The sequence below is a fragment of the Oryzias melastigma genome, linkage group LG5 (genome assembly GCF_002922805.2).
Source record: "Oryzias melastigma strain HK-1 linkage group LG5, ASM292280v2, whole genome shotgun sequence".
NCBI lineage: Eukaryota > Metazoa > Chordata > Actinopteri > Beloniformes > Adrianichthyidae > Oryzias > Oryzias melastigma.
Window position 1 is genome coordinate 35,890,192 of NC_050516.1, and position 22,765 is coordinate 35,912,956.

General features: G+C 45.0%; 3 protein-coding genes across 4 annotated transcripts in view; 1 reads left to right on the forward strand and 2 right to left on the reverse strand.

The window, feature by feature from the left end:
• Positions 1–2,532, forward strand: part of pdhb (pyruvate dehydrogenase E1 subunit beta) — a 9,533-nt gene extending 7,001 nt beyond the window's left edge. Inside the window, exons 9-11 of the mRNA XM_024269550.2 lie at positions 652–743; positions 821–962; positions 2,156–2,532. Of these exons, the coding sequence (XP_024125318.1) occupies positions 652–743; positions 821–962; positions 2,156–2,301 (380 nt within the window). The 3' untranslated portion in view covers positions 2,302–2,532. The remainder of the gene's footprint in view (positions 1–651; positions 744–820; positions 963–2,155) is intronic.
• Positions 2,533–4,617: 2,085 nt separating this feature from the next.
• Positions 4,618–9,884, reverse strand: LOC112144777. The gene is made up of 6 exons (XM_024269549.2): positions 9,676–9,884; positions 9,058–9,564; positions 8,214–8,375; positions 7,965–8,143; positions 7,654–7,894; positions 4,618–5,376 (listed from the first exon to the last, which is right to left on the reverse strand). Exons 2-6 carry the CDS (start codon positions 9,493–9,495, stop codon positions 5,008–5,010), a joined length of 1,389 nt encoding a protein of 462 aa, XP_024125317.1. The 5' UTR covers positions 9,496–9,564; positions 9,676–9,884; the 3' UTR covers positions 4,618–5,007.
• A 1,425-nt stretch (positions 9,885–11,309) lies between these two features.
• The window catches only part of pxk (PX domain containing serine/threonine kinase), a gene marked incomplete in the record, with an annotated part of 21,007 nt that continues 9,551 nt past the window's right edge, over positions 11,310–22,765 (reverse strand). Inside the window, 14 exon segments of one of the 2 annotated variants that reach the window (XM_024270197.2) lie at positions 12,284–12,420; positions 14,525–14,589; positions 14,843–14,902; positions 15,211–15,274; positions 17,246–17,332; positions 17,540–17,617; positions 17,697–17,745; positions 17,856–17,934; positions 19,030–19,147; positions 19,221–19,382; positions 19,457–19,558; positions 20,576–20,680; positions 20,805–20,879; positions 22,478–22,551. In XM_024270197.2, the coding sequence (XP_024125965.1) occupies positions 14,573–14,589; positions 14,843–14,902; positions 15,211–15,274; positions 17,246–17,332; positions 17,540–17,617; positions 17,697–17,745; positions 17,856–17,934; positions 19,030–19,147; positions 19,221–19,382; positions 19,457–19,558; positions 20,576–20,680; positions 20,805–20,879; positions 22,478–22,551 (1,070 nt within the window). 2 annotated transcript variants of the gene reach the window in all.

Below are 22,765 nucleotides of genomic sequence, written 5' to 3' on the forward strand. Positions count from 1 at the left end.
TTTTAAACTTTAAAAGAAAAACAACATTTGTGTTGGTATAAAAAAATAGTTTAAGTTTCTTCACTAGGGTTTCAACATGCGGTTTAAAACTCCAGATATATCCAGATTGATCCAAACGAACTCTTTCCTTCAAGAGTGTGTATTCGTTTTTCTGTGATGTGAAAACATGAATTTTGTTTTGTCAGCATTTAAAGGTAATTTTAACTGGATAAGTGTGTTGCACCACATCTAAAGATTGAACCGCTTCAGAGTTGGATGAACCAGAACAGTGAATGATTGTGTCTTTAGCATAAAGGTGTGTACAGGCTTCAGATACATTTTGGCCCCGTTCATAGATGTAGATTTTAAATAAACGTGGTCCTAACACTGAGCCCTGTGGCACCCCTTATGGGCGTCCACAAATTGATCCAATTGGCCAGAAAGATTCTCCCCAAACTCGGTTCATGAAGCTTCGATTGCACCGGTCTTCACGAATGACCGGATCAGGTTCTGCTACAGTCTGAGAACCTCAGGGATCCGGTCCAGACCTGAAATCCTGATCTGGTCTTCAGAGAGGAGGCTGACCCTTCCAGCTGATCCTGAAACCCCCTCCCCGTCTTCAGTAGTGGTTGTTACTCTGGTTTTTGACCTCTGACCCCTCCTGCTCTCTAGGCAGTCACGTCACCCTGGTGTCTCATTCACGCTACGTCGGCCACTGCCTCGACGCCGCCGCCGTGCTCGCAAAGGAAGGAATCGAGTGTGAGGTATGGAGGAGTGGGCTTGAGTTTGTCTTTACCTCAGCAGTTTGTGCTCATGCCCCCCGTATCTCTGTGGGCGTCAGGTGATCAACCTGCGGACCATCCGCCCCATGGACGTGGACAGCATCGAGGCCAGCGTGATGAAGACCAACCACCTGGTGACGGTGGAGGGCGGCTGGCCTCAGTTTGGAGTCGGAGCGGAGATCTGCGCCCGGGTCATGGAAGGTGAGTGACGCACGGCCCCGCCCCTCTGAGAAAAACACTGCAGCGTGTGGTGGTCACTGTCCCGGTCCGTTCCTACAGCAGCAGTGTTAACGTCAGTAAGGGCGACCGCCTTCAATGGGATAGCAACCACTGCATGAGGAAATTCTGTAGAATCAAACCCAAAATCTGCTCAGCACCTTCATTTCCTGTTTTCAGGTTATTTCTGTTTAGTGCTGCACAGTTATTTTAATAAAAATATTAATAATAATAATAATTTTTTCCGATTAGTCGACTAATCGGGTCATGCGCAAACTGATCAAAAACACACATCTAAACCATCATTAGCTTTAAACTTACTAAAAAAACTAGATATATAGCATTACCTGTGATAATCCTAGTGTGAATGCTGTAAGCTGAATTAGCCTGCTAAAGATGCTGAAGTTGATAAACAGCTAAAATATTAGCTAAATACCAAATTAGCCTAAAAAACTGAAAATAAGCCTAAGTTAGCCAGAATACTTAGCATGCAGCTGAAATATTAGCTAAACTCCAAATTAGCCTAAATCACGAGGGGCCTCTGGTCACACGCAAGACGGCGCCAGAATGAATCTATAGCTGGATGCAGGAAGCGGAAATGTCCTAAACATTAGAAAACCCTTTCAAAATGATATTTTAAAACCTTTTTATAACTATCAGCCTTTACGCCTTTGAATGAGAATAAACCATAACTGTTTTTTTCTTTCTCAATCAGCTGATCGGAGCCGCGAAAGACCGTTTTTTATTTCCTGTGACAGAGAGTGTCGCTGAGGAAGAGAAGGGTCGATAAAGAGAGTAAAATGGAAAAAGGTCGAATGCTTAAAACAATATTTTTGTTGTGGTCGGCTCCGCCAAGGGGAGGGACTTCCTGCTATTCATTTTCGGGCAGCATATTTTTTCTGTCGCCAGATTCTCTTGTAAAGAAAACTGAAAAATTCCTAAATTAGCCAAAACAGCTAGCAGTCCATAAAGCTGCAGAATACCATTATAACTTTCAACTTTACTACACGCTGACTCCATATAATATAAAGTAACGACTAATTGAAGATTAAGTTAGTCGTCGACTAATTTAACATGGCAGCTCCATTTCTGTTTCAAATCAGACTAACGAGTAATAATCAGCCTGACACGTTCGTAGGAGCTGTGCTCTGTTCTAAGCTTCTGTTTTCCTTTCTTAGGTCCCGCCTTCAACTACCTGGACGCTCCGGTTACCAGGGTAACGGGTGTTGACATCCCCATGCCGTACGCCAAGACCCTGGAGGAGCACAGTGTTCCTCAGGTCAAAGACATCATCTTCTCTGTTAAGAAAACCCTCAACGTCTAAGACGCCCCACAGCGGGAAACGCTTCTCCAGAAAACCGTCGTTCCTCAAAGGTCTCTGCAGCTGAAACGGGGGAGGGGGGATATAAATATTTATTGTGGGGATTTTCGGAACAAAGTTGCATCCTTAAATCCTTTCCTGGAGTTTTCTCTTCACAGTGGAATAATAAACACGTCAAATTATATGTAAAGAACTTTTTATTGCCAGAAATGGGAAATAAACGTCTGAAACGAACCGGAGCAGCTTCTTGATGGTTGGAGTCGTGCTGAAGCTGCATCAGGTCCTCCATGACGGCCTGCAACTGCTTCATGAAGAGCTGAAACTGAAGCTGCTTCTTTCAGTCCTCAGGATGTGGAGTCGTGCCTTTGATTTCATCCATTCTTCTATAGATTCTATAGTTTATTTGGAGCTCTGGACTCTCACCTCCAGCAGAAACCCATTTCACTTCTAGGGGTGCGACGGATCACTCGCCACGACTCGGCACTCGCGTGTCTGAGATCTCCCAGTCAGTCTGTAACGGGGACGGCAAGCAAAAGGGGTCATAAATCGCCAGGAAAAGTGGGCGTGGCAGCGCCTCACCTGCACATGTACTACGGATTATAATCATTATTCAAAATATTTAAATGTTCCCAGAGTTTCAATACTATAATTAACATTAAAAAATAATTTCAAAACAAGAGAAAATCTACATTTTATGGGTACTCCAGGCAGATTGAAGCGTTTTTATGGGGTCAATCAGGATCTGCTTAAAGGGAATGAAAAAACAGATGAAAAAATGAAAGTTTGGCAGCAGTTTTAAACTCAAATACATATCAAAAACGTGAAGGAATTAAAAATGTGAAGAAACAGAATTGTAAATATAATATTGAAAACTTGGGAAAAAATGTAAGTTTAAAACTTGAATTAAAAAAGGTAAACCGTTACCAGAACTCAAAGCCCCGCCCCCATTCAAAGTTAGGATTTCAGGAGCGGAAACTTTGAATTGAAACTGAAAACAGAACTGAGAGCAAAGAATGAAAAATGAAAGAAGGAAAGTTGAAAGTACAGGTGAACTTTAACTGTTAACATTTCTAGTTTGTTTTTACATTTTCCATATTTTTCCAAGTTTTCTATTTTATTTTTTCACATTTTCAATCATTACTTCAAGTTTCCAATATTTATTTCCAAGTTTGAAACTGCCTTCAAAATGTATTTCGTTCATTTTAAGCACCTCCTGATTTTCTTTCCTCTGTTTTTGTAAATGTCACCAGAAACGACATGTTTTAGTATTTTGTGTTCAAAGATGTTTTATTTTTAAAAACGGGCCTCAACGACCAAACGATTTGATGTGAGTGGATTTATGCTTTGGAGTACTTTATGTTTTGAAGCTTTTCAAAAAATTCATTTTAGGCTTTTATCTTTTTTTTCTGATCTGATCCGTGAATTTTGTGATCCGTTACACCCCTAACTTTAACAGATCCTTTCCTCCGCTGTGTTAAACCCACTGAACCTTCTGTAGCTTCTCTTAAGCCAGGGTGGATGAAGTTCATCGCAGAATACAGACGTTTGTGGAGGAGGATCTGCTGATCTCTCTGCTGATCTCTCTGCTGATCTCTCTGCTGATCTCTCTGCTGATCTCTCTGCTGATCTGCAGACATCCAGGCAGAAGCTAGAATGATCCGAGGTGAGGAAGTTTGGAGCCAAATCGAGGCCGTAAATATCTGAAACCCAAATACAACATTTTGACAAAAATATTGGTTTTTGGCCAAAAAAAAAGTAAAATGTCGGAAACTTTTTGCTATTCTAAAATAAATTTAATTATTTTCAGCTTCAAATGTTCTGTTTTTTAGGTTTCAAAATTTAAATTTCAAAACCTTTTTCAGTTTCAACCGCTGTGTTTACCGAGGCTCCAACATTTCCTGAATGAGAAAAAGTTAAAGTTCGATCGAACTCATCATTGGACCACAGGAGATGACCGGAGCTTTAGTGTTTTAGCCGTTTTATCCAAGCGTAAGGAGGTTATCGATTCCTGTACGTCACCATAGGATGGCGCTTTGAACGGATAGAATGGCGTTTTGGACGTACAGTTTGAACACAACTCGTCTTGAATCAGCTTCAGACACGACAGTTCAGACTAAACACTCGTTTCCTGACCGTAATTCTCACAGTTCTCAGAGTCAGTGAACGCACCAGGACTGAAGTTACCACCCTCATCCTTTTTGATTGGTCCTTCGTGTTAGCCCCGCCCCAAAAGTTTGAAAATACTTAAATTTTCAGTTTCAAAAGAACAAAAAAAGAGAAATTTTGCGTTTTGAAACCTAAAAACAGAACATCTGAAGCTGAAAATAATTCTGTTTATTTGAGAATAGAAAAAACTTTTGGACATTTAACGTTTTTTTTGGTCAAACATCAATATTTTTATCAAAATGTTTTGAGTTTGAAATATTTATGGCCCTGACTTGGCTCCTTTAGGAAGCTGTCGACTCGGCGTTCATTCGGACGATCCTGCAAACATGAGAATCTTTAGAGTCTTTGATTCCATGAAGCTGCTTTAAATCCAGCGTTCTGATTGGACAGGACGACGGCGTGCTGTCTCTTCCTCAGGAGACGTGCAGCATCACAACAGATTGTTCTGAATCACAGGAAGGACGGCCGCTCGCTGGAGGCGGTCATGTGACCAGAGTGGGGGGTTCAGCCCAGCCTCGACTTGTGGGCGGAGCATGAGGCGTCCTAAGGAGCTGATAGGTCAGACCTTCCCACCTCAGAGTGTCCCTTTAGGAGGCCGAGCCTCACCACCACCACCTTCCTCTTCTTCTGCTCCTCCTCCTCCTCAGATTCCTGCCTTTCCTTCCGTTTTCCTCTCCCCTTCCTCTTTTCCTCCTTCTGCCTCTTTGCCTTCTTGCGCCTCCTCTTGGTTTCTTTGACATCATCTTCCTCCTGAAGCTCGTCCTGCACTTCTTCCTGTTCCACCTCCTCCTCGACCCTCATCTCCTCCTCCTCCTCTTCCTCCTCCTCGTCATCCTTTTCATCAGCTGAAACGTCTCCCATCGGTTCTTTCCTTTGCTCGTGTTTTCCCATCATGCCCAGCTCTCCATCCAGCTGTGGATGACACGACGAGGTTTAGAAATGATGCTGTCTCCATGGAGACAGAACAGGAACTACAGACCAGCAGACGATTTAAAAATAAATAAATAATCAGAACAGCCACTAGACGGCTGTTTAGTGAAACGCAATGTTAGAAATCCTAAAACTCCTGCAGATGATCTGATTAATAATCTGATACAGTTCACACTCTGTAAAGTGAATTAGTGAAATAATGAGGTCGCTAATACTGTACATCACATGTGTCAAAGTCACGGCCCGGGGGCCGGATCCGGCCCTCCAGATCATTTTATTTTATTATATTAATGACCCGATGTTATCTTGTGCTTATTTTCAACTTGTACAGTTTTGACTACATATATTTTTATGGAGAGTAAAATATTGAAAGTTATTTAAGGTTTAAGTTGATTTATTCTGGAATAATATTCCTGCATTTTTATTATTCATAATTATGTTAAAAATTAGTTTTAAAAATTGTCATTCTGCAGCTTTTTGGACTATTTTGACATTTATTAAGGTTTTTTAGGCTATTTCAGAGTTTAGCTAATATTGCAGCTACATGCTAGCTGTTCTGGCTAATTTAGCCTTTTTTCAGTTTGTTTAGGCTGTTTTGAAGTTTAGCTAATATTTACATGCTAGCTGTTTTGCCTAAACCAAGTTTTTTTTTGTTTGTTTTTTAGTTATAATATAGCATTTAGCTAATGTTTCAGCTGGCTATCAGCTTTAGCATTTTCAGCTATCAGCACTAGCACCAAATTCAGCTTCCAGCATTCACACCAGCATTATCACAGGTAATGCTATACATCTAGTTCATAATTATGTTAAAAATTACAGTTTTAAAGTTTTAAAAATGTAGTTTTAGAGAGTTCAATAAATGTTTATCCCGTTCGTCCCGTGACCTCAGGTGAGTTTTGGATTTCCTGTGTGATTGAGTTCAACACTCCTGATCTACAGAGTTACATGGATTCTCAAACGGAGAAGTTCAAACAATTGTTCTGCTTCTTCTGGAGGACGTTTCAGTTTGGACACTAGGTGGCGATCGCGCTATATTATTCCACCTTATTCTAGAAGAAGCAGCAAAAAAAAAACAAACTGCTTTTGGAAAATTAACCCCAGTGACTTTATAAGATGTTCATTCGTCAGTAATGTATGTTTAGGGCGACTGGTCGTCAGCGTTAGCCGTTCTATGGGAAATCCCATTAAATGTTAGCATCAAGTGTGTGGACTTAAGCATTATGTGTTAGATTGATATGTACTTTGATGGATCGATTATTGATCTATTGAGCATAGATTGATTCAGATCAATTATCGATTTGATCAACTCAGCCCTACTAACAACCGCTGTGACCCCTCTACTCTGGACCGGGGTCCCTGGATCCACATTTAAACACTCCGTCACTAATTTAAGTTTCAAACTGGATAGTGACATCACGGATCAGAGCTGTTTCCATCTGAAGCAGTGAAACCATCTCTGCAGGACTTTGATCCACGCTTTAATCCCAGCTAGATTAATGTGATTCCCTTTATTTATTTACTGCTTTGCGTGTTTTCATGCTTATATTCTATCAGTGTTCTTGGTGTTTTATCGTACAGCGCCTTGTAGCAGTTTTGACTGTGTTAAAACACTTTAATGAAAAAAAGTTGATTTGATTTTCAACATGACTAGAGCCAGACCACTGTGTAGGTTTTAGAACACGGTTCTGCTTGAACTTCAAACGTTCTCAGTTGTGTTTTAATTATAATGACGTTTTTAACATAATACCACAACCTAAATGTCTTAAAAATAAATTTTTCATGTTGAAACCTATGTTTCCAAAATCTCCTCTGAGGGGGCGTGGCTTTTGCTGCTGAGCTGGGTAGCTCCGCCCCTGAGCAGCCCACGCCTCCTAACCCAGATGTATCACAGCATACAGTCACTATCCAAAAACAACAATAGGCTCTGATTCTTTATTCTGATAGTTTGTTTTTAAAGGAGTTGTGGAGATGAATACTGGAACACTTTTCCTTAATATTGTGTTTTTTAGAAATAGTTTGTAGTCGGGCTGGATTGATGAAATCCATTAGAATCTATTTAAGCTGAATAGATCAAAATAGAGATTGATTTAGCACATAAAGCTAAAGTCCACTAGCTTGATGCTAACGTTTAATGGGATTTCCCATGGGACGGCTAACGCTAACGCTCGGTCGACCTAAACATACATTCTGACTAAATGAACATCTTTAAATCTCATCACTTCAATCACTTTCCTCACTCAAACGTGTCCGTGGACTCACCGCGTCTTTGCCGTTTCCCAGCCGGTGCAGCAGCAGCCTGACCGTGTCTTTGTTCTGACACAAGCCCATGGTGTTGAGGGTGTCGAGGGCGGAGCCAGAGCAGCCCTGCAGTCGTAGCTCCGCCCCCAGAGCGGCTTGCAAGAAGTTGTTCCTCCAGTTGTTCCTGGTGAAGAGCGGGATGGCGAGCGCCACTACGGTGCGGCGCTCCAGCAGCGTTACTGCCTGCTCCTCCGACATCTGACTGCACGCCAAACAGAAGAGACTCAGCGCCAGAGCGGCGGAGAGCAGCGACCTGCAGCGACGGCACTTACTGGCTGCTTTTGAGGAAGGCGTTGACGTCGGGGAACATGGAGCGCAGACACGTTCCCACCAGCGGAGCCTTCTCCTGAGCCCAGTTTGCACACCGCCGCCAGGGGAAGGACGACAGCGGCTTCCTGCCCGACACCTTCAGGTGGAAGGGGCTGTCGGCCTGCCGGGACAGCTCCTTCATCTGCAGCGAGAACAGCTGCTGAGGCTCAGAGGGTTAAAGAAGCGGCACACCTGTACCTACCCGCTCTCACCTCCAGCTTCAGCTGCTTGCTGAAGAAGTCCAGCATGGGCTTGCGAGCTCCTTTGGCTGACCAGAGCACCTGGAGAGCAGCCTTGTAGCTGGCCTTGCTGACCAGCAGCGCCGCCGTGCTCTTCTTCCCCATCCGGCAGCCGACCGCCTGCTTGTCTTTAGTCTGCAGACAGGAGAGGGTCAGGGGTCAGGAGCGGCCTCCTCTGCTCCGGTCTGGACTGCAGGTGAGGAGGTTTGGTGCAGACAGACGGATGAGTCGCTAAAGAAGCTTCTGAGTCATCAGCATTAGAAATGGCAGAAACATTCCACCGGATGACATTAGCAGGGAGCCAGATCAGAAATCAGGACATTTAAACAGAGATCTACTATAGTAGGAAAAAAAAGCAGTAGAACACCCAGAATCTGTCAGTGATGAGAGAAGCCCCGCCCCCTTCAGCTCTGATTGAATGGTGGAAATACTCCTTACTGACAATTTGGGGGTAATAATTGTCAAACTAATGAAAATGTTTCTTTTGTAAATATTCTGATTTTTGCATGAATTCAATATTTGACTTGATGGCAACAAACAAAGTTTATTGTGGGAGGGGCAAACCCCCACTGATGCTGATGATCAAAACTGTCTTTTCCTGCTGTGATCCAGTTAATGTCCAGACAAACTCGGTTCCTTTCCAGAACCTTCTGTCTAAAGTACATTTGTTTCTGTTTACATTTGTGATGTAAACAAAGAGCTGCAGTTTGACAACATTGTGTGCATGTGGGCATCATTAGTGTATTAGTGGGTCATTGGTTATCTGTGGCAGGAGGGATGGTAGAAAGGCGGGCTGCGGTGCACGCGGACCACGCACCTTCTTGGGCGTGGGCGGCTTCAGCCACAGGCTGCGCTTCCCGCTCTGTTTGCGCCTCCCCCTGGTGCGGATCACCTGCGCGCACCTCTCGCACAGGAAGGACTTCTCCGTGACCGTGGACTCGGGGAAGACCCAGCGAACGGTGTCCGGGGTGGTGAACGTGTACACGGCCCTGCGGTTGAACGAGCGTCCGTGGCGCTCGAACAGCAGCTGGCAGCACGCGCAGTTCCCGTCCTCCGCACGCGCGGGGTGTCGCGGCGCGACCGGGGAACCGGCGTGCTGGGAGTCCGGGTCCGCCCCGGGACAGTCCACCTCCGAGCCCAGGGCGGGCTCCAGCAGCTCCTCCGGCATCGCGTGCTCTGGGCCGGCCCGGTTCCGGTTCGCGTAGTCGTGCTCGTTGGACTCCGCCGCGGGCCGCTGCTCGCCTCCGCTGGCCATCGGGACCGGACCTCCTCGCGGAAGGTCACCGGGGGAGAACGGGAGGCGGGAACGCTGACCGGAGATCACCTAAAGTTCGCGGGGAAGAAGAGCCCGGTCCGGGCGGCAGCGGCGGGTTACCGACAAGCTTTTCCCATGGAAACGATGATTTCCGGTGAGGTCACGCGGAGAAAGAGTCACCTGGAGGCCGGTAGTGTGGACGGAGGCGTTTATGAAAGACAACAAAAAGAAAAACACTCGCACGTGAAGCGGAAAGATCTGAGAGCGAGAGGCTCCACGGGAAACGAGCTCCACAACTTCCGGCTCTCCACCGCATGTTGGCGCCCCTCGCGGCAGAGTGTGGAACTGCACCGGACAGAAGCAGAAAACACGAGCAGAGGCTGATTTTGGACTTGTTCTCACTCTTCAGCCTTTTGGACTGCCATACTTTGAAAAAAAAACATTCCTCCTAATGTTTCTTTTTGTTTTAAACATATTTTTCAATACTAAGAAAACCTATTTACATAATTTAATTTTTTACTAGTGAAATGTCATATTCGTAAATGTAAATATACATCTGCTAAACCCTTTTAAAAAATATTTTTAACAGTTTTCATTTCTCAGATGAAAAAATCTGATTCTATTAAAAATTCTGCAAATTTAAAAGCTAATAAAAGCTGTATGGTATTTGAGAAGTCTGGATAATTGGTAAACCATCTGGCTCTTTATCGTGTGATTTGTTAAGTGTATGTGAACCATTATATATTAAGTCTATGATGTGAACTCTGATCCTATTTTGTTTCGTCTCTTGACATTTCCTGCTCTTTTTTGTTGGCTCTCTGAAGTTTTGTTAAAAAACTAAAAAAGAATCAGAAAACTCTCTTCTGACCCTCTTCAGCCAAGCTCTGGTCTGTCAGCAGGACTATCAGGTCCTGTGAAGGAAAACCGTCCAGTTATCCTGCTGTTGAAACCAGGATTTATTCTCTGCAGTAGTTTAAAAGTTGTTAAGTGACTGTAAAGAGTTGCTTTAATAAAAGTGTTTACATTAAACAATGATTCATATCCTAAAATATTTTTTTATTATTATTTGGTTTCAGTTTTAACGCAAATTAATCTTCACATCCATCGTCTCATTAACTCTTTAACACCGGAGCTCCAGAGTTCATGTTCTTGGATTTACTGTAAGTTTTCAACCGTTAACATAATTCCAGTAGTACTGGAATTATGTTAACGGTTGAAAACTTACAGTATGTTGAAGGGTTAGCAGTTCTCCAGTACTTCCAGTTCAACCTTTTGTTTGGACATTTGCATCTCTATTTTCTCCACCTCATTAGTAGCTTATACTAGTATTTGAATTACAAGTAAAGTTACATCATACAAGGTTAAACCAAATAATTCTACATTTTGAACAAAGGTCTTGAGTTCACCAGCAGATGTCTGACCACCAGTTTGTCTTCTTCAGGTTCACTACAGGAAGTTGTAAAGAAACTGCCAGCTGAACTTCCTGATGAGCATTGTTTAGATCAGCGTTTATGAACGCAGCTCTAAAAGCAGTTCAACACTTACCAAACATGGGGTCGAGCTGCCACTCGGCGCCATGCCGGCAGGTGATGTTTCCGCTACGCATCACATGATCCAGATCATCCATTCCTGAAGCTGGATGTTAGGTTTGATGTTTTTAATAGTCTCTTTTATTTATGTATTTTTATTTGATTTTTTTAACTCCTCCTGCAACCTTATCTGCTAAAACCTTATCTGAGCATTTCAGAGACTGAAGGAGCTTCAGTTATGATACAGCACACCTGAAGCTTCCGGAACGAAAGAAAAAAAGCAAGAAATGTTCAATTTCTTTAATTCTCTGAAGAATTCCAAACCCAGAAGCATCCAGCAGAGAGGACACGCTTTTGTTCCTCCCCTTCAGCCTGTCCCGTTCCCTGAACATGCATTCTTGTGCCTGACAGACACAGCTCAGGGTTAAACCATAGGGACCCTGGCAGGACACAGTGACATGGCGAGGGGGGTGGGGGTGCTGCAGAAGAAAAGGAGGTTCAGTTTTAAGAGTCACATCAGAGAGACATTAAAGTCTCTCGTAAAGTCCCTCTGTGACGTTTGGAGAGGAGGGAGCTGACGCTGCACCGGAGCTGCACCGGAGCCACACGGGGCCAGACTTTGGCTGAGCCCAGGGTCTCATTTTAAACTGGAAGAAGCTGGGAAATGTCCTGGAAACAAGCGTAGACCAGCTGAGACGTCACCTGCAGTGGAGCGTTGCTTCAGCAGGTGGAAGGAAGCCCCTCCCCCAACCACACATTTTCCACTTTGAGAAATGAGGACAAATATTTTGGCAAAGCTGGATCAGACTGTTGGATCTTCTAGCCCAAAGGGGGAGGAGCTCGGTGTATTCTGGACGACAAAGACCTCAGTGTTGTCAGGATCAGCCAGCGGGATCCAGGATAAGCCAGCGGGATCCAGGATCAGCCAGCGGGATCCAGGATCAGCCAGCAGGATCCAGGATAAGCCAGCAGGATCCAGGATAAGCCAGCGGGATCCAGGATCAGCCAGCAGGATCCAGGATCTAAGGTGCTTCAGGTGCTTTTATTCTTTGTATTCTCTTGACGGCCGTTCTGACACGACGACGAGCTTCAGGATCCAAAAGTTCAAACTCAGGTAAAGGTGAGCGCGCGGGACAATTCAGACGGTCTGTGAGGGTGTTTCTGTGACGGGGGAGGCGGGCTACAGATTGGGAGGCGATCGTGGCGGGCGGGCCGGGTCAGACCACGGGTTGGCTCCGGTCCGCCGTGCTGGCCTTCTTGAGCTTGCCTTTGCTGAAGGTCTGGATGGAGCTCAGCAAGGCGGTGCGGGCCCCCCCCGCTCCGTCAGGCGGGGGCTGGGGTGGAGTCGGGGAGCGCTCCGGGATGGGAGGAGCAGGAGGAGGAGGAGGAGGAGGAGCTGTGTGCAGAAGGAGAGGAGGTCAGATCAGAACAGGTTCATATGAAGCCGGTCCAACAGAACCCACTGGTACCAACAAACCACGGAGACTCAAAACAAAGAAACCTTTTCTTATTTCAACTAGTTACAGATAAATCCTCCATCTGTCAGTTCTGATGTTGGACTTTAAAGAGAAGTTTCAAAATCTGCTTTTCCAGAGGAGAAAAACGTGGATTTTCTTTTTAGGTCACCAAGAACTTTCCAAATGAGTTTTAATAATGTAAGAGACTGAGGGATTCTGGGAAATGTGGTTTCAGGACAGCAGCGTGAACCCTGAGGCTCCATCATCAAATGCACCTTCAGCCCCAGAAGCTTCACCACTTTAGGGAGGAGCTTCAGCGCATCTATGACTGCCCAGTTCCTACTGCAATGCACCCTGGGACATTAGATCGACCAGAGCTGCCCTCTCAAGATGGATGAACTTTACTCCGGTTAACTGACGTGGACTGAGTGAGGACCTGCAGAGCCGCAGACTCAGAGTCCAGAATAAGAACATCCAGATGAAACTCCTGCTGGGAGAAGCCTAAACCACAGCCTTCATTCTGATGAGACCGACTCAGTGGACGTGTTTTGTTTTTTCTTTAGATAAATCCCCAGCTTATTTAAAAAAAAAGAAAGATCCGTCCCATTTTCTCTAGTGGATTGTGGAAGATAACATGGATTGGGGGCTCGTCCGGGATGAATCCAGCTTGTCTGTCTGGAGCAGAACACAGGCTGGTTTGGGTTCTGTGTGCGTCAATGTTTTGATGAAAAGGAAATCCTGGAAGCTTTCAAGAGGTTTGGGGGCTTTAATCTAACAAAGGTTTACAGCTGGAATGAGGAGTTCTTTCACTAGACGATCTGTGAGCTCAAATGAACATGCAAAGATGGAGACTCTGAAGGTACAGCAGAAACAACTTTCACTTTCCCGTTTAGCTGCAGCGACGCGTGTCTGCGCGGACGCGCTCCTCGGGACGGCAGAACTCCTTTCATATGAAAGGAGTTTCACTTTGAATCTTTTTCCAAAAACACAAAGTGATGTTGAATTTCCACCAGAACTCTCCCGTGAGCGTATATCAAACTCCACGGTCAAAGGAAGGGTCTGCAGGTGCAGGACAGTCTCCACGCCCACTCCTCTACGCTGCGCTTGTGGGAGTGTTTTTATACTCATGTGACCTCCTTTGCCTGTGAAAGTATTCAGACCCTCCTAAGACTAGCTCCACCCCCTCGTGGAGAGCTGTTGACTCGAGGAGCTTCTCCTGCGCGTCCATGTGAAACTCAACACTGAAGGAAAAAAACCCAGAAATACCCACTTATCATTCATTTTACAAATGAAAACTAAAAAGGAGGAAAAGGACTGCTTCATTGATTTATCACTACTGTAGTCAAACGAATCGTTTTTGATGTTCCTGTTTTAAAAAAAATCAAAAATGAAGCAAACACATAATGAATGTTTAAATTCATTTTCATAGAAAAGTTCTGGATAACGCGGTGGGAAAACAAGAAAGAGAAACTCTTAGAAAATGAATTTAAATCTTCATTATGGGTAGAGCAGAAGTAGTTTGGTATCGGAAAAATTAAATTGCCTCCCCGAGAGCGTGCAGGATCACCTCCCCGAGAGCGTGCAGGATCGCCTCCCCGAGAGCGTGCAGGATCGCCTATGCGAGAGCACAGGATTTCCTCCACGGTTGCCCAGGATCGCCTCCCCGAGAGCGTGCCGTTTGTTGCGCCCAGAGAGTTTGATATATGCTTGTGGGTGACTTTTAGCAGAACTTTAACGCCATAAAGTAACTGCATTTGGAGGAAAGGAGTGGAGCTCAAATAAACTGGAAATGAACACTGAATATGTTCAAACTCAGAACCAGAGCTGAATGGGACTCAGTGATGTTTACACTCGTGACCACTGTAGGACAACATTCCAAAGAATGCTGTTCTAATGCGCCTGAGGGCTTCCACATCGTCTGGACTCAATTCAAAAGACCGTGAGGGAAAAGTTCGGACATGAATTCATGTCTGTAAACTCTCCAGCTCAGCTCTGCTTCCACTTTTCTGACGGAAAGCTTGATGGAGGAAGAGGGTACTGCACCTTTGAAAACCACCAGAGACCACCACCACTGTTCTACTTTACCCAATGTCAGTATGAAGCATGCTCTAGGGAGGAAGAAGAAAGAGAGGAAGAGGAGGGTTATTGGGTCACTACATCAACCAGCACTGCCGGGGGGGGGGGTTACATTTGTGTTCAAACATTAGAAAGAGAATTAAATCATCCTGCAGATAGAACAAGCCCCACAGCAACGAGCAGACGGACAGAAGCCGATCACACCAAGTAACTGACATCAGACCCAAAAGGAAAGCGTAGATACAGAACAGACTGAAGGGGAAACATGCCGACACACAGACCCACCTGTGGTAGATGAGGGGGTGGGGGAGGAGGGGCACGTGGGAGGGGAACTGGCTCCAGAACCTGCAGGAGAACAGAGACTGGTTAGTCCAGAGCCATCGGCGGATGACTGCAGTGACCCGGTATCAGTTCTGGACTTCACAGCAGAGTTCCTATGAAAGAATCCAGAATCTGGACTCAGGTTTCCTCTGAGATCCTGTTCAGAAGAGACCAAGCCAGAGTTTGGGGTTCCAACAGGAAGCTGAAGATTTGGATGAAACCTTCTGAGATTTGAGCTCATCTAATACATGTCATTATGAAATATTAGACGGAGCAGAAAAGAAGAATCTGATCTTTGTGCACTAAACAGACACGATGTGAAAAATACCTACCAGAGTTGTTGCTGTTTGGAACAGAACTGTCTTCTTTCTGCTCAATGTTTGACTGTCTGGACTTCTACAAAGACAAGAAGAAAAATGTTGTCTGCTTTCTGTGAGAACGGGGAATGTGAGGTTTTTTGGACGTTTCTCCCTGAGCTCCCTTATCTATCTTTGAACCAAGGTCTCGTCTCTGGGATCACTCTCTGTTTTTCTCACTTTCAAGTAATATGGATCTGATCAGCTGGACTGGAAATGTGATCAACCAAACCTTCTCTACCGTGAGGAGTGGGAGAGTGGACCCCACTTGTCCAGGAGGTACCTTCACATCTGGATATGTTAATGACATATGGGGCGAGTGGTGCATTCTCTGCCTGTCACAACTCTCCCTGGATGGAGTTGAAGATTTTTACATCATGGGATTGTTGATCTCCTGGTTTCTACTGATTGGAGCTGGTGGAATCTGGAAGTATGTGAACCTGGCGGAGCGGTTAAGAGCAAAAGGTGAGTTGGGAGGACTTTAAGAAGGGACACTCAGCCGTGCAGACTCTATCTGAAAAACTGAATGGATTGGAGGCCAAGATCGATTCTCCGTTTGCACGCATGTGTCGTATTGAAGTCTCCTTTGGGAAGATGGAAACCGGCTTGGAGCGGGTTAGGGTTCAACTTGGAGGAAACCGTGAATATTGGATTAGAGACTACGTCACCACAAAGTAGAACCTATGGACTTTCAGCAGGCAGACAGAAACAAGCTGCCTGCGCCTAAACAATCATCTCTGATCGGACATTCCCTGGTCTAGGACTCACTCCCTGGTCTAGGACACACTCCCTGGCGTAGGAAATACTCCCTGGTCTAGGACTCACTCCCTGGTCTAGGACACACTCTCTAGTCTAGGACTCACTCCCTGGTCTAGGACACACTCCCTGGTCTAGGACACACTCTCTAGTCTAGGACTCACTCCCTGGTCTAGAAAACATTCCCTGGTCTAGGACTCACTCTATGGCCTAGGAAATACTCCCTGGTCTAGGACTCACTCCCTGGTCTAGGACACACTCTCTAGTCTAGGACTCACTCCCTGGTCTAGGACACACTCTCTAGTCTAGGACTCACTCCCTAGTCTAGGACTCACTCCCTGGTCTAGGACTCACTCCCTGGTCTAGGACTCACTCCCTGGTCTACGACACACTCCCTGGTCTACGACACACTCCCTAGTCTAGGACTCACTCCCTAGTCTAGGACTCACTCCCTGGTCTAGGACACACTCTCTAGTCTAGGACTCACTCCCTAGTCTAGGACTCACTCCCTGGTCTAGGACTCACTCCCTAGTCTAGGACTCACTCCCTGGTCTAGGACTCACTCCCTGGTCTAGGACACACTCCCTGGTCTACGACACACTCCCTGGTCTAGGACTCACTCCCTGGTCTAGGACACACTCCCAGGTCTAGGACTCACTCTCTGGCTGTACCAAAACAAATTTGCTGAAAGTGCGATAAGCTGAGCTGGGTGTCATGGAAACCCACATTCCTTCCTCTCCATGACCTTTTCCCTAGTCTTCTACCCCTTGGTGAACTCTTCTTCCTCCTTCAGGCTTTGCCGTGATGCGCTGTGCAATAACGCACGGCTACTACAGGCCTAGCTTGGCGTGGGGGTGCTGTGTGTGTGGATCTTTCGTCTTTGTGAATCAGTGTTGCTTAAATGTTGATGTATTTTTGCTGGTACCGTTTCTACTGGGTCACAGGTCGAAGATGCTTGATTCTTGACATCATACCCTGAACTTCCTCACGTGTCTTTGTGATTAGTGCTGCCTGATCTGAGCGGCTGTCTTTGGATGTGTTGCTCCACCACCAGTTTCCCTCAGGATCAATAAAGTTTATGGTGTTGTCCAACCTGTAGTTGTTGTAGACTCAGACTAAAGACACCCAGGGTCAGGAGTGTGAATGTGTGGGCGGAGCTTCTATTTTCCTGAGTGTTTAGTCTGAACTCATGAGACGCCGCAGCGTCGTGGGACTCTACTAAACACTCCACAGTTCCATGTTTTGGTCAGCTGACCTTCCTCGCCAGAATCTTCCTCCTCTTCTTCTCCTCCTCTGAGCTGTGGTGCGACTGCGCCCGGGTCAGCCTCCGATGATGGTGGAGCTACAAACACAGAGACAGCACAGCGTCAGCCGCTATGGACAGAGATGGTGCCTCCACCATCATTACGAAATAATTCAATGTCATTTGGGCCCAACGCCTTTAAAGTCGTTTCTTCTCAACATCTCACAGAGGTTCTGATGATGTGAGCAGAGATTCCCCCTGAAACAAAAGCATCAGCAGCATCGTGCAGATGCAGAACAGACCCACCAGCCTCTGCTCCTCCTGCAGACGCTTCTCCAGCTTCTCCTTGGCGGTCCTCAGCGCCTCCTTCAGCTTGCTGGGAACCTGCAGAACAAACACAGAGGGGTAAGACGCCTGACCCCTCCCCCCTCTTTGATGTGAGACACAGGTAAGACGAGCGCACCTTGATCTGAAGCTTCTCTGACTGTTTGAGCCGGACGTCACTGAAGAGCCTGAGAGACATCAATGTGAGACTTCAGCATCCAGAACGTCCAGAACATCCAGGAGCTGCAGGAGCTGCATGCTGGTTACTGTGTGTGTGTGTGTGGGGGGGGGGACTCACGGTGTCTGGATGAGCGCCGACACCGACGGCATCCCGTTCTTACACGCCTCCGTGGACAGGATGGACTCCAGAACCGACACTGAGGAGACAGAACCAAAACATTTGGCTCCAAACAGCTGATATGACCCCCCCCACCCCACCCCCACCACCATTACTGCTCTGAAGTCTGCGACCTTTAACCTGTAAAGACTCGTTCAGGTCAATTTCTCACTGACCACAATCCAGTGGGAGGAGCCACAACGTCTGACTTCACCGTGTAGAGAAACGAGACACACATTCGTATTTATTTTTATTGTTGCTTCAGTAACTGAATTTATACTTATAGTAACTGAAGTTCTTATCGTACTTAAGTGACAATTATGAAAATATGACTGAACAATTGTTTTTTTAACATGAATTTACATGTTCATAAAGAGGATTTTTTTTGAAATAGAAAAAAGTAACTTTTGACAAAGATTCACATGACATCCTTTCAAAATAAAAGAGGCTAATATAGTAGTAGATAGTGTGAAGTCTTCAGTGATTTAAGAAAACAAACTATACACATTTTAATTTATCATTATTGGAGGATCTCAGCCAAAAACCGGTAAATCTAACTAAAATTAAATTAGAGCTAATTTAACTGAAACATATTTAAGACCATATGGTGCATTTAAAATGAATGAAGGATGAATTCTGGTTTTTGCTTTCTGTGGTTCACAAAAATCTGTCACATTTTTCAACTTTAGTAAACTACGAACTCAAATCCCTTGACAGGTTGTGGAGCATTATGGGTATTGTAGTCAGGAGCCTAAACTATAAATGGGTTAAATAAAGTTCAACTTATCCGACTGTTTTGTTTTGCTAGATGTGGTGTATAGTCCAAAAAAATCCTTTATATTTCAAATTAAAAGCATGTTATGAATCTTCAACCATGACAGACGGTCAATGAGCCAAATGTGGCTCTGGAGCCGCGGGTAGAGAGTCTGTAGTTCCTCTCCTCTGGTCTGTGAGTTTAACCTCGTGGTTGTAGAGTCCTGGTCTAAAGTCTGCTCCACTTCAAGCAGAAACAGGAGAAATCTCGTTTTCTCCGCCTGCGTTACGTCACTTCTCCCAGACCACCAGAACTCTTCACGTTACAGATCCTCAGTGGATTATCCCACAGGTCTCTCTAAAAGTGTGTCCAGGTACACACCCACGGACGGATGGGGGGCGGCGGGGTACTGATCCACGGGCACGCCGTCAGGAGGTCGACCGTACGTCATCTCGTAGAGCGAATGGCCGAAGCAGAAGACGTCGATGCTCTCTGTGGTCTGCAGACACACAACAGCCGTCACCACCAGAACCTGGACTCAGTCAGGCCCGGTTCACGACCCGTTTACATACGTTGATCTTCCTCAGCTGGCTGAACGTTGCTCTCAGCATAGAGGGAACTCCCAGAATGCCGTTCTCCACCTCCAGCAGTCGACACACGTCGTCTTCCACCACGACGTTGGACGTGTGCAGGTGACCGAAGAACAAGCCGCTGTCATGGAGGAGCTTCAGGCCCTGAACACAAACCCGAGGTTTCCACCGCGACCTGCCACATGAAGCCCCTCCCCCCTGCAGGTGTGCGCGCGTACCTCCAGGATCTGCCGGCCGTACAGCTTGATCTGCTCCAGCTCCAGGCCCTGACTCCGTTTGGGATTACAGTACTTCTTCAGGTAACTGTCTCTGGGTTTCACCTGCAGAGAAGAAACAGACGATCCGGCTGCTTTAAGGATTAAAGGGTAACCAAACAGGAAGTTGGAGGATGACTCCGCCCACAGAGGGGTCAGAGGGGCGGGGCTAGGGAACAGGACTGTTATCATTACTGGAGCTGCAGGTCATGACGTGGGACTAAAATGGTTTGAAAAATCACAAAATTCAACTGTAATACCTGGATCCAACCTGTAGGGGGCAGCACCCAGACGGTTTAGACTGTATTTTTAAGAAATAAACAGAAATTTGGCAATGACCAACAGCACTTTAAAAGGCCCATTTATGGAGGGTAAAATAATTCTGCTTTCACCTGACAGAATTCTTTACATGATTTTCAATGTTTCATGTTCTGAGTGTCTCTGGGTCTCTGGGTAAAGTCTCTTAGGAATGGCTGGACCAAAGTCTCTTTTGGGAATTTTTTTGGTGTCAAATTCATAATTTTTTAGTAATTTTCAAGCTTGTTTTTCCAATGTTTATATTTTCCATTTTGTTACATAAACCACAGTTGAAAATAAAATAAAACTGCTTTAATTTATCACGTGTTGTCGTGTTTTCATCTATTTTTATGAGAAAGACTTTTTATTGGGTATATTGGGTAAAGAGTAACTTTTTATAGCGAAAGTGTTAAAGTGTTAAAGGAACTCCTGTCACCAATCAGGAGTCAGCTTGTTAGAAGTCCACGCCCCTCCCACTAAAAGCAGCTCATGAAAATCTGTCAATCAAATATTGGAGGCGGGGCCAGCGACCACCACATGCTTTTACTGAGGCATCTGATTGGTCAGTTTATAACTTGACTAACTGGCAATCAAGAAAAAAAATATTGTTTTAAAAATAGGATTATAAAGAACGTATCAGAGTAAGAATTGTTATTCTGACAAATAAAATGACTGAGAAATACATTTTCCAACGGGACTTTGGTCTTCTTTAAACCAGCAGCTACTTCCTGTTTGGAACACGAGGGGGCCGGCATCAGCGAGGGGCGGAGCTTCAAGCGGACTCACCTTGCAGATGTGATCTCTCAGGCAGCCGCTCTCGCTGAAGGGCCGGATGAGCAGAGCAGAAGACTCACTCACGCTGGAGAACATCAGCGGACAGAGGGACGGTGTCTGTGGAGGAGCAGAGGTTGAATACTTTTAGATGAACTCGACGACGTCGATCCGCTCAGAGAGGATGAAGACTGAGCAGACAGGAGAACTCCTCGTGTTTCTGCAGCGTTTGAGCGGCACCTACAGAGATGGTGGTCAGCAGCTTCAACGCCGACTGCAGGTCCTTGTCCGACAAGATCTTATCAGGACCCAGATCCACCTGCACACAACAGAACCAGAATCGGATCAGGGCTTTCAGCTTCTGTGAGGATCAGGAGGAGTCCGACGAGTTTCCTCTTTCAGATAAAAACACATTAGAGAAAAGAAGCTGCCGCCATGCAAATGTAGCGTGTCACAGTTTTTTTCATAGTTCAGCCAGAGAAGTGACTTATACTCAGGAGTGACTTATACTCAGGAGTGACTTATACTCAGGAGTGACTCAGGAGTGACTTATACTCAGGAGTGACTTATACTCAGGAGTGACTAATACTCAGGAGTGACTCAGGAGTGACTTATACTCAGGAGTGACTTATACTCAGGAGTGACTTATACTCAGGAGTGACTTATACTCAGGAGTGACTTATACTCAGAAGTGACTTATACTCAGGAGTGACTCAGGAGTGACTTATACTCAGGAGTGACTTATACTCAGGAGTGACTCAGGAGTGACTTATACTCAGGAGCGACTTATTTGTGGGTTTTTTTAGACTTAAATAGGTTTGTTTATTTGTTCTTTTCCATCTAGTGGTTGTTTCCTCCAACAATCACTAGAGGGCGCTGCATCTGAGTATTCAAACTTGTCAACATCTTCATCATTTAATCTAATAATTGCCTAATTTTGACGTCTCTTATTTAAGTTTATGACATTGTGGTTTAGTAAAAGATCTAAATAAAACTGAAAAAGTGCCTTTATGACGTTTTTGTTATGAAAGACTTTCAACTTTTACTTTGACACGTCTGAGGGTTTTTAAATCTTGAACAATTAAAAAGAAAAAAAAAACTTCAGGTCCAGAAAGTTCCAATTTACGACATCAAAAACATTAGGAAGACTTTTCCGAACAATAAAAAACAAAATACATGTCAATACAATAACTCAAATGTTGATATAAATTATATAAATGATTCCATAATTTATCACAACAGCACGACCATAGAATAGACATGAGAGTGATTCTAGAGTTTCCTTTAACCCATTTGGGTGAATTGGATCATTTTAAAGACTGAGATGAAGCAGAAAAGAAATAGAGAAGAAAATGTAAGAAGGAAGAAATGAAACAGCAGAGGAATCGAACTACTTAGACTTTGGATTTTGTTTTATTTCTAACTTTATTATCTGGACAAAAACAAGTGCTCAGAGGTTTAAGAGACTTTACCCCTAAAATTATGATTTTTTTAACTTCTCATGACCATCACTTTTTAAGAGACAGCAAACGCTGTAAACAGCTCCGCCCTCAATCGTGATTAAAAAATGCACTAAAATACCTGTAATACATTCATGACTAATGCGATTAAAAAATAACAAACTAAAATAATCATTTAATTGTGATTTTCGGCGTCTGGTGTTTCTGCAGCAGACAGACGGCGTCAGGTTCGTTTCTTGTTCAGTCTTAGGAAACCAAAGCGTAGCTGCAGGTTTTTGACGGTTAGATGTTTCTAGGAAGAACACTGATTCCACAGTCGCTTGTTCTCTCTTCAGAGTAGATTTCTGAAATCTCTACAATAGGAAGGTCAAGGCTGACTGATCCAAGAACGACAGAAGAGGCGGTGACATGGAGCAGGGCGGAGCTTCCCTGAAGACCTGCAGGTGGTTCCACTCACCCAGCTCAGCAGGTACTTCTCTTTGGGCAGCTCTTTGTTTTTAACCAGGAAGTACTTCTTCCTGATCCTCCAGCCTGAAAACACAGAACAGCTGATGCGTTCATCACCTCATGTCAGACATTACGCCTGTTCTACCTGTAATTTACATTTTCAGTTTCAAACCTAAAAAAAGAACATTTGAAGATACAAAAAATAATTACGTTTATACCATGGTCTGGGTGAATACTCGATTCTGATTGGCTGCTGGGTGTGCATTAAAAACTGATAATGCACAGTAATAACGCACAC

Excerpts from the sequence above, each read along its gene's own strand:
- LOC112144777 (XM_024269549.2), bottom strand. The coding sequence starts at position 9,495 with ATGGCCAGCGGAGGCGAGCAGCGGCCCGCGGCGGAGTCCAACGAGCAC. Across the intron at positions 8,144-8,213 it reads GCAAGCAGCTGAAGCTGGAG|ATGAAGGAGCTGTCCCGGCA; the intron begins GTGAGAGCGGGT and ends TTCTCGCTGCAG. Across the intron at positions 5,377-7,653 it reads TGGGAAACGGCAAAGACGCG|CTGGATGGAGAGCTGGGCAT; the intron begins GTGAGTCCACGG and ends TGTCATCCACAG.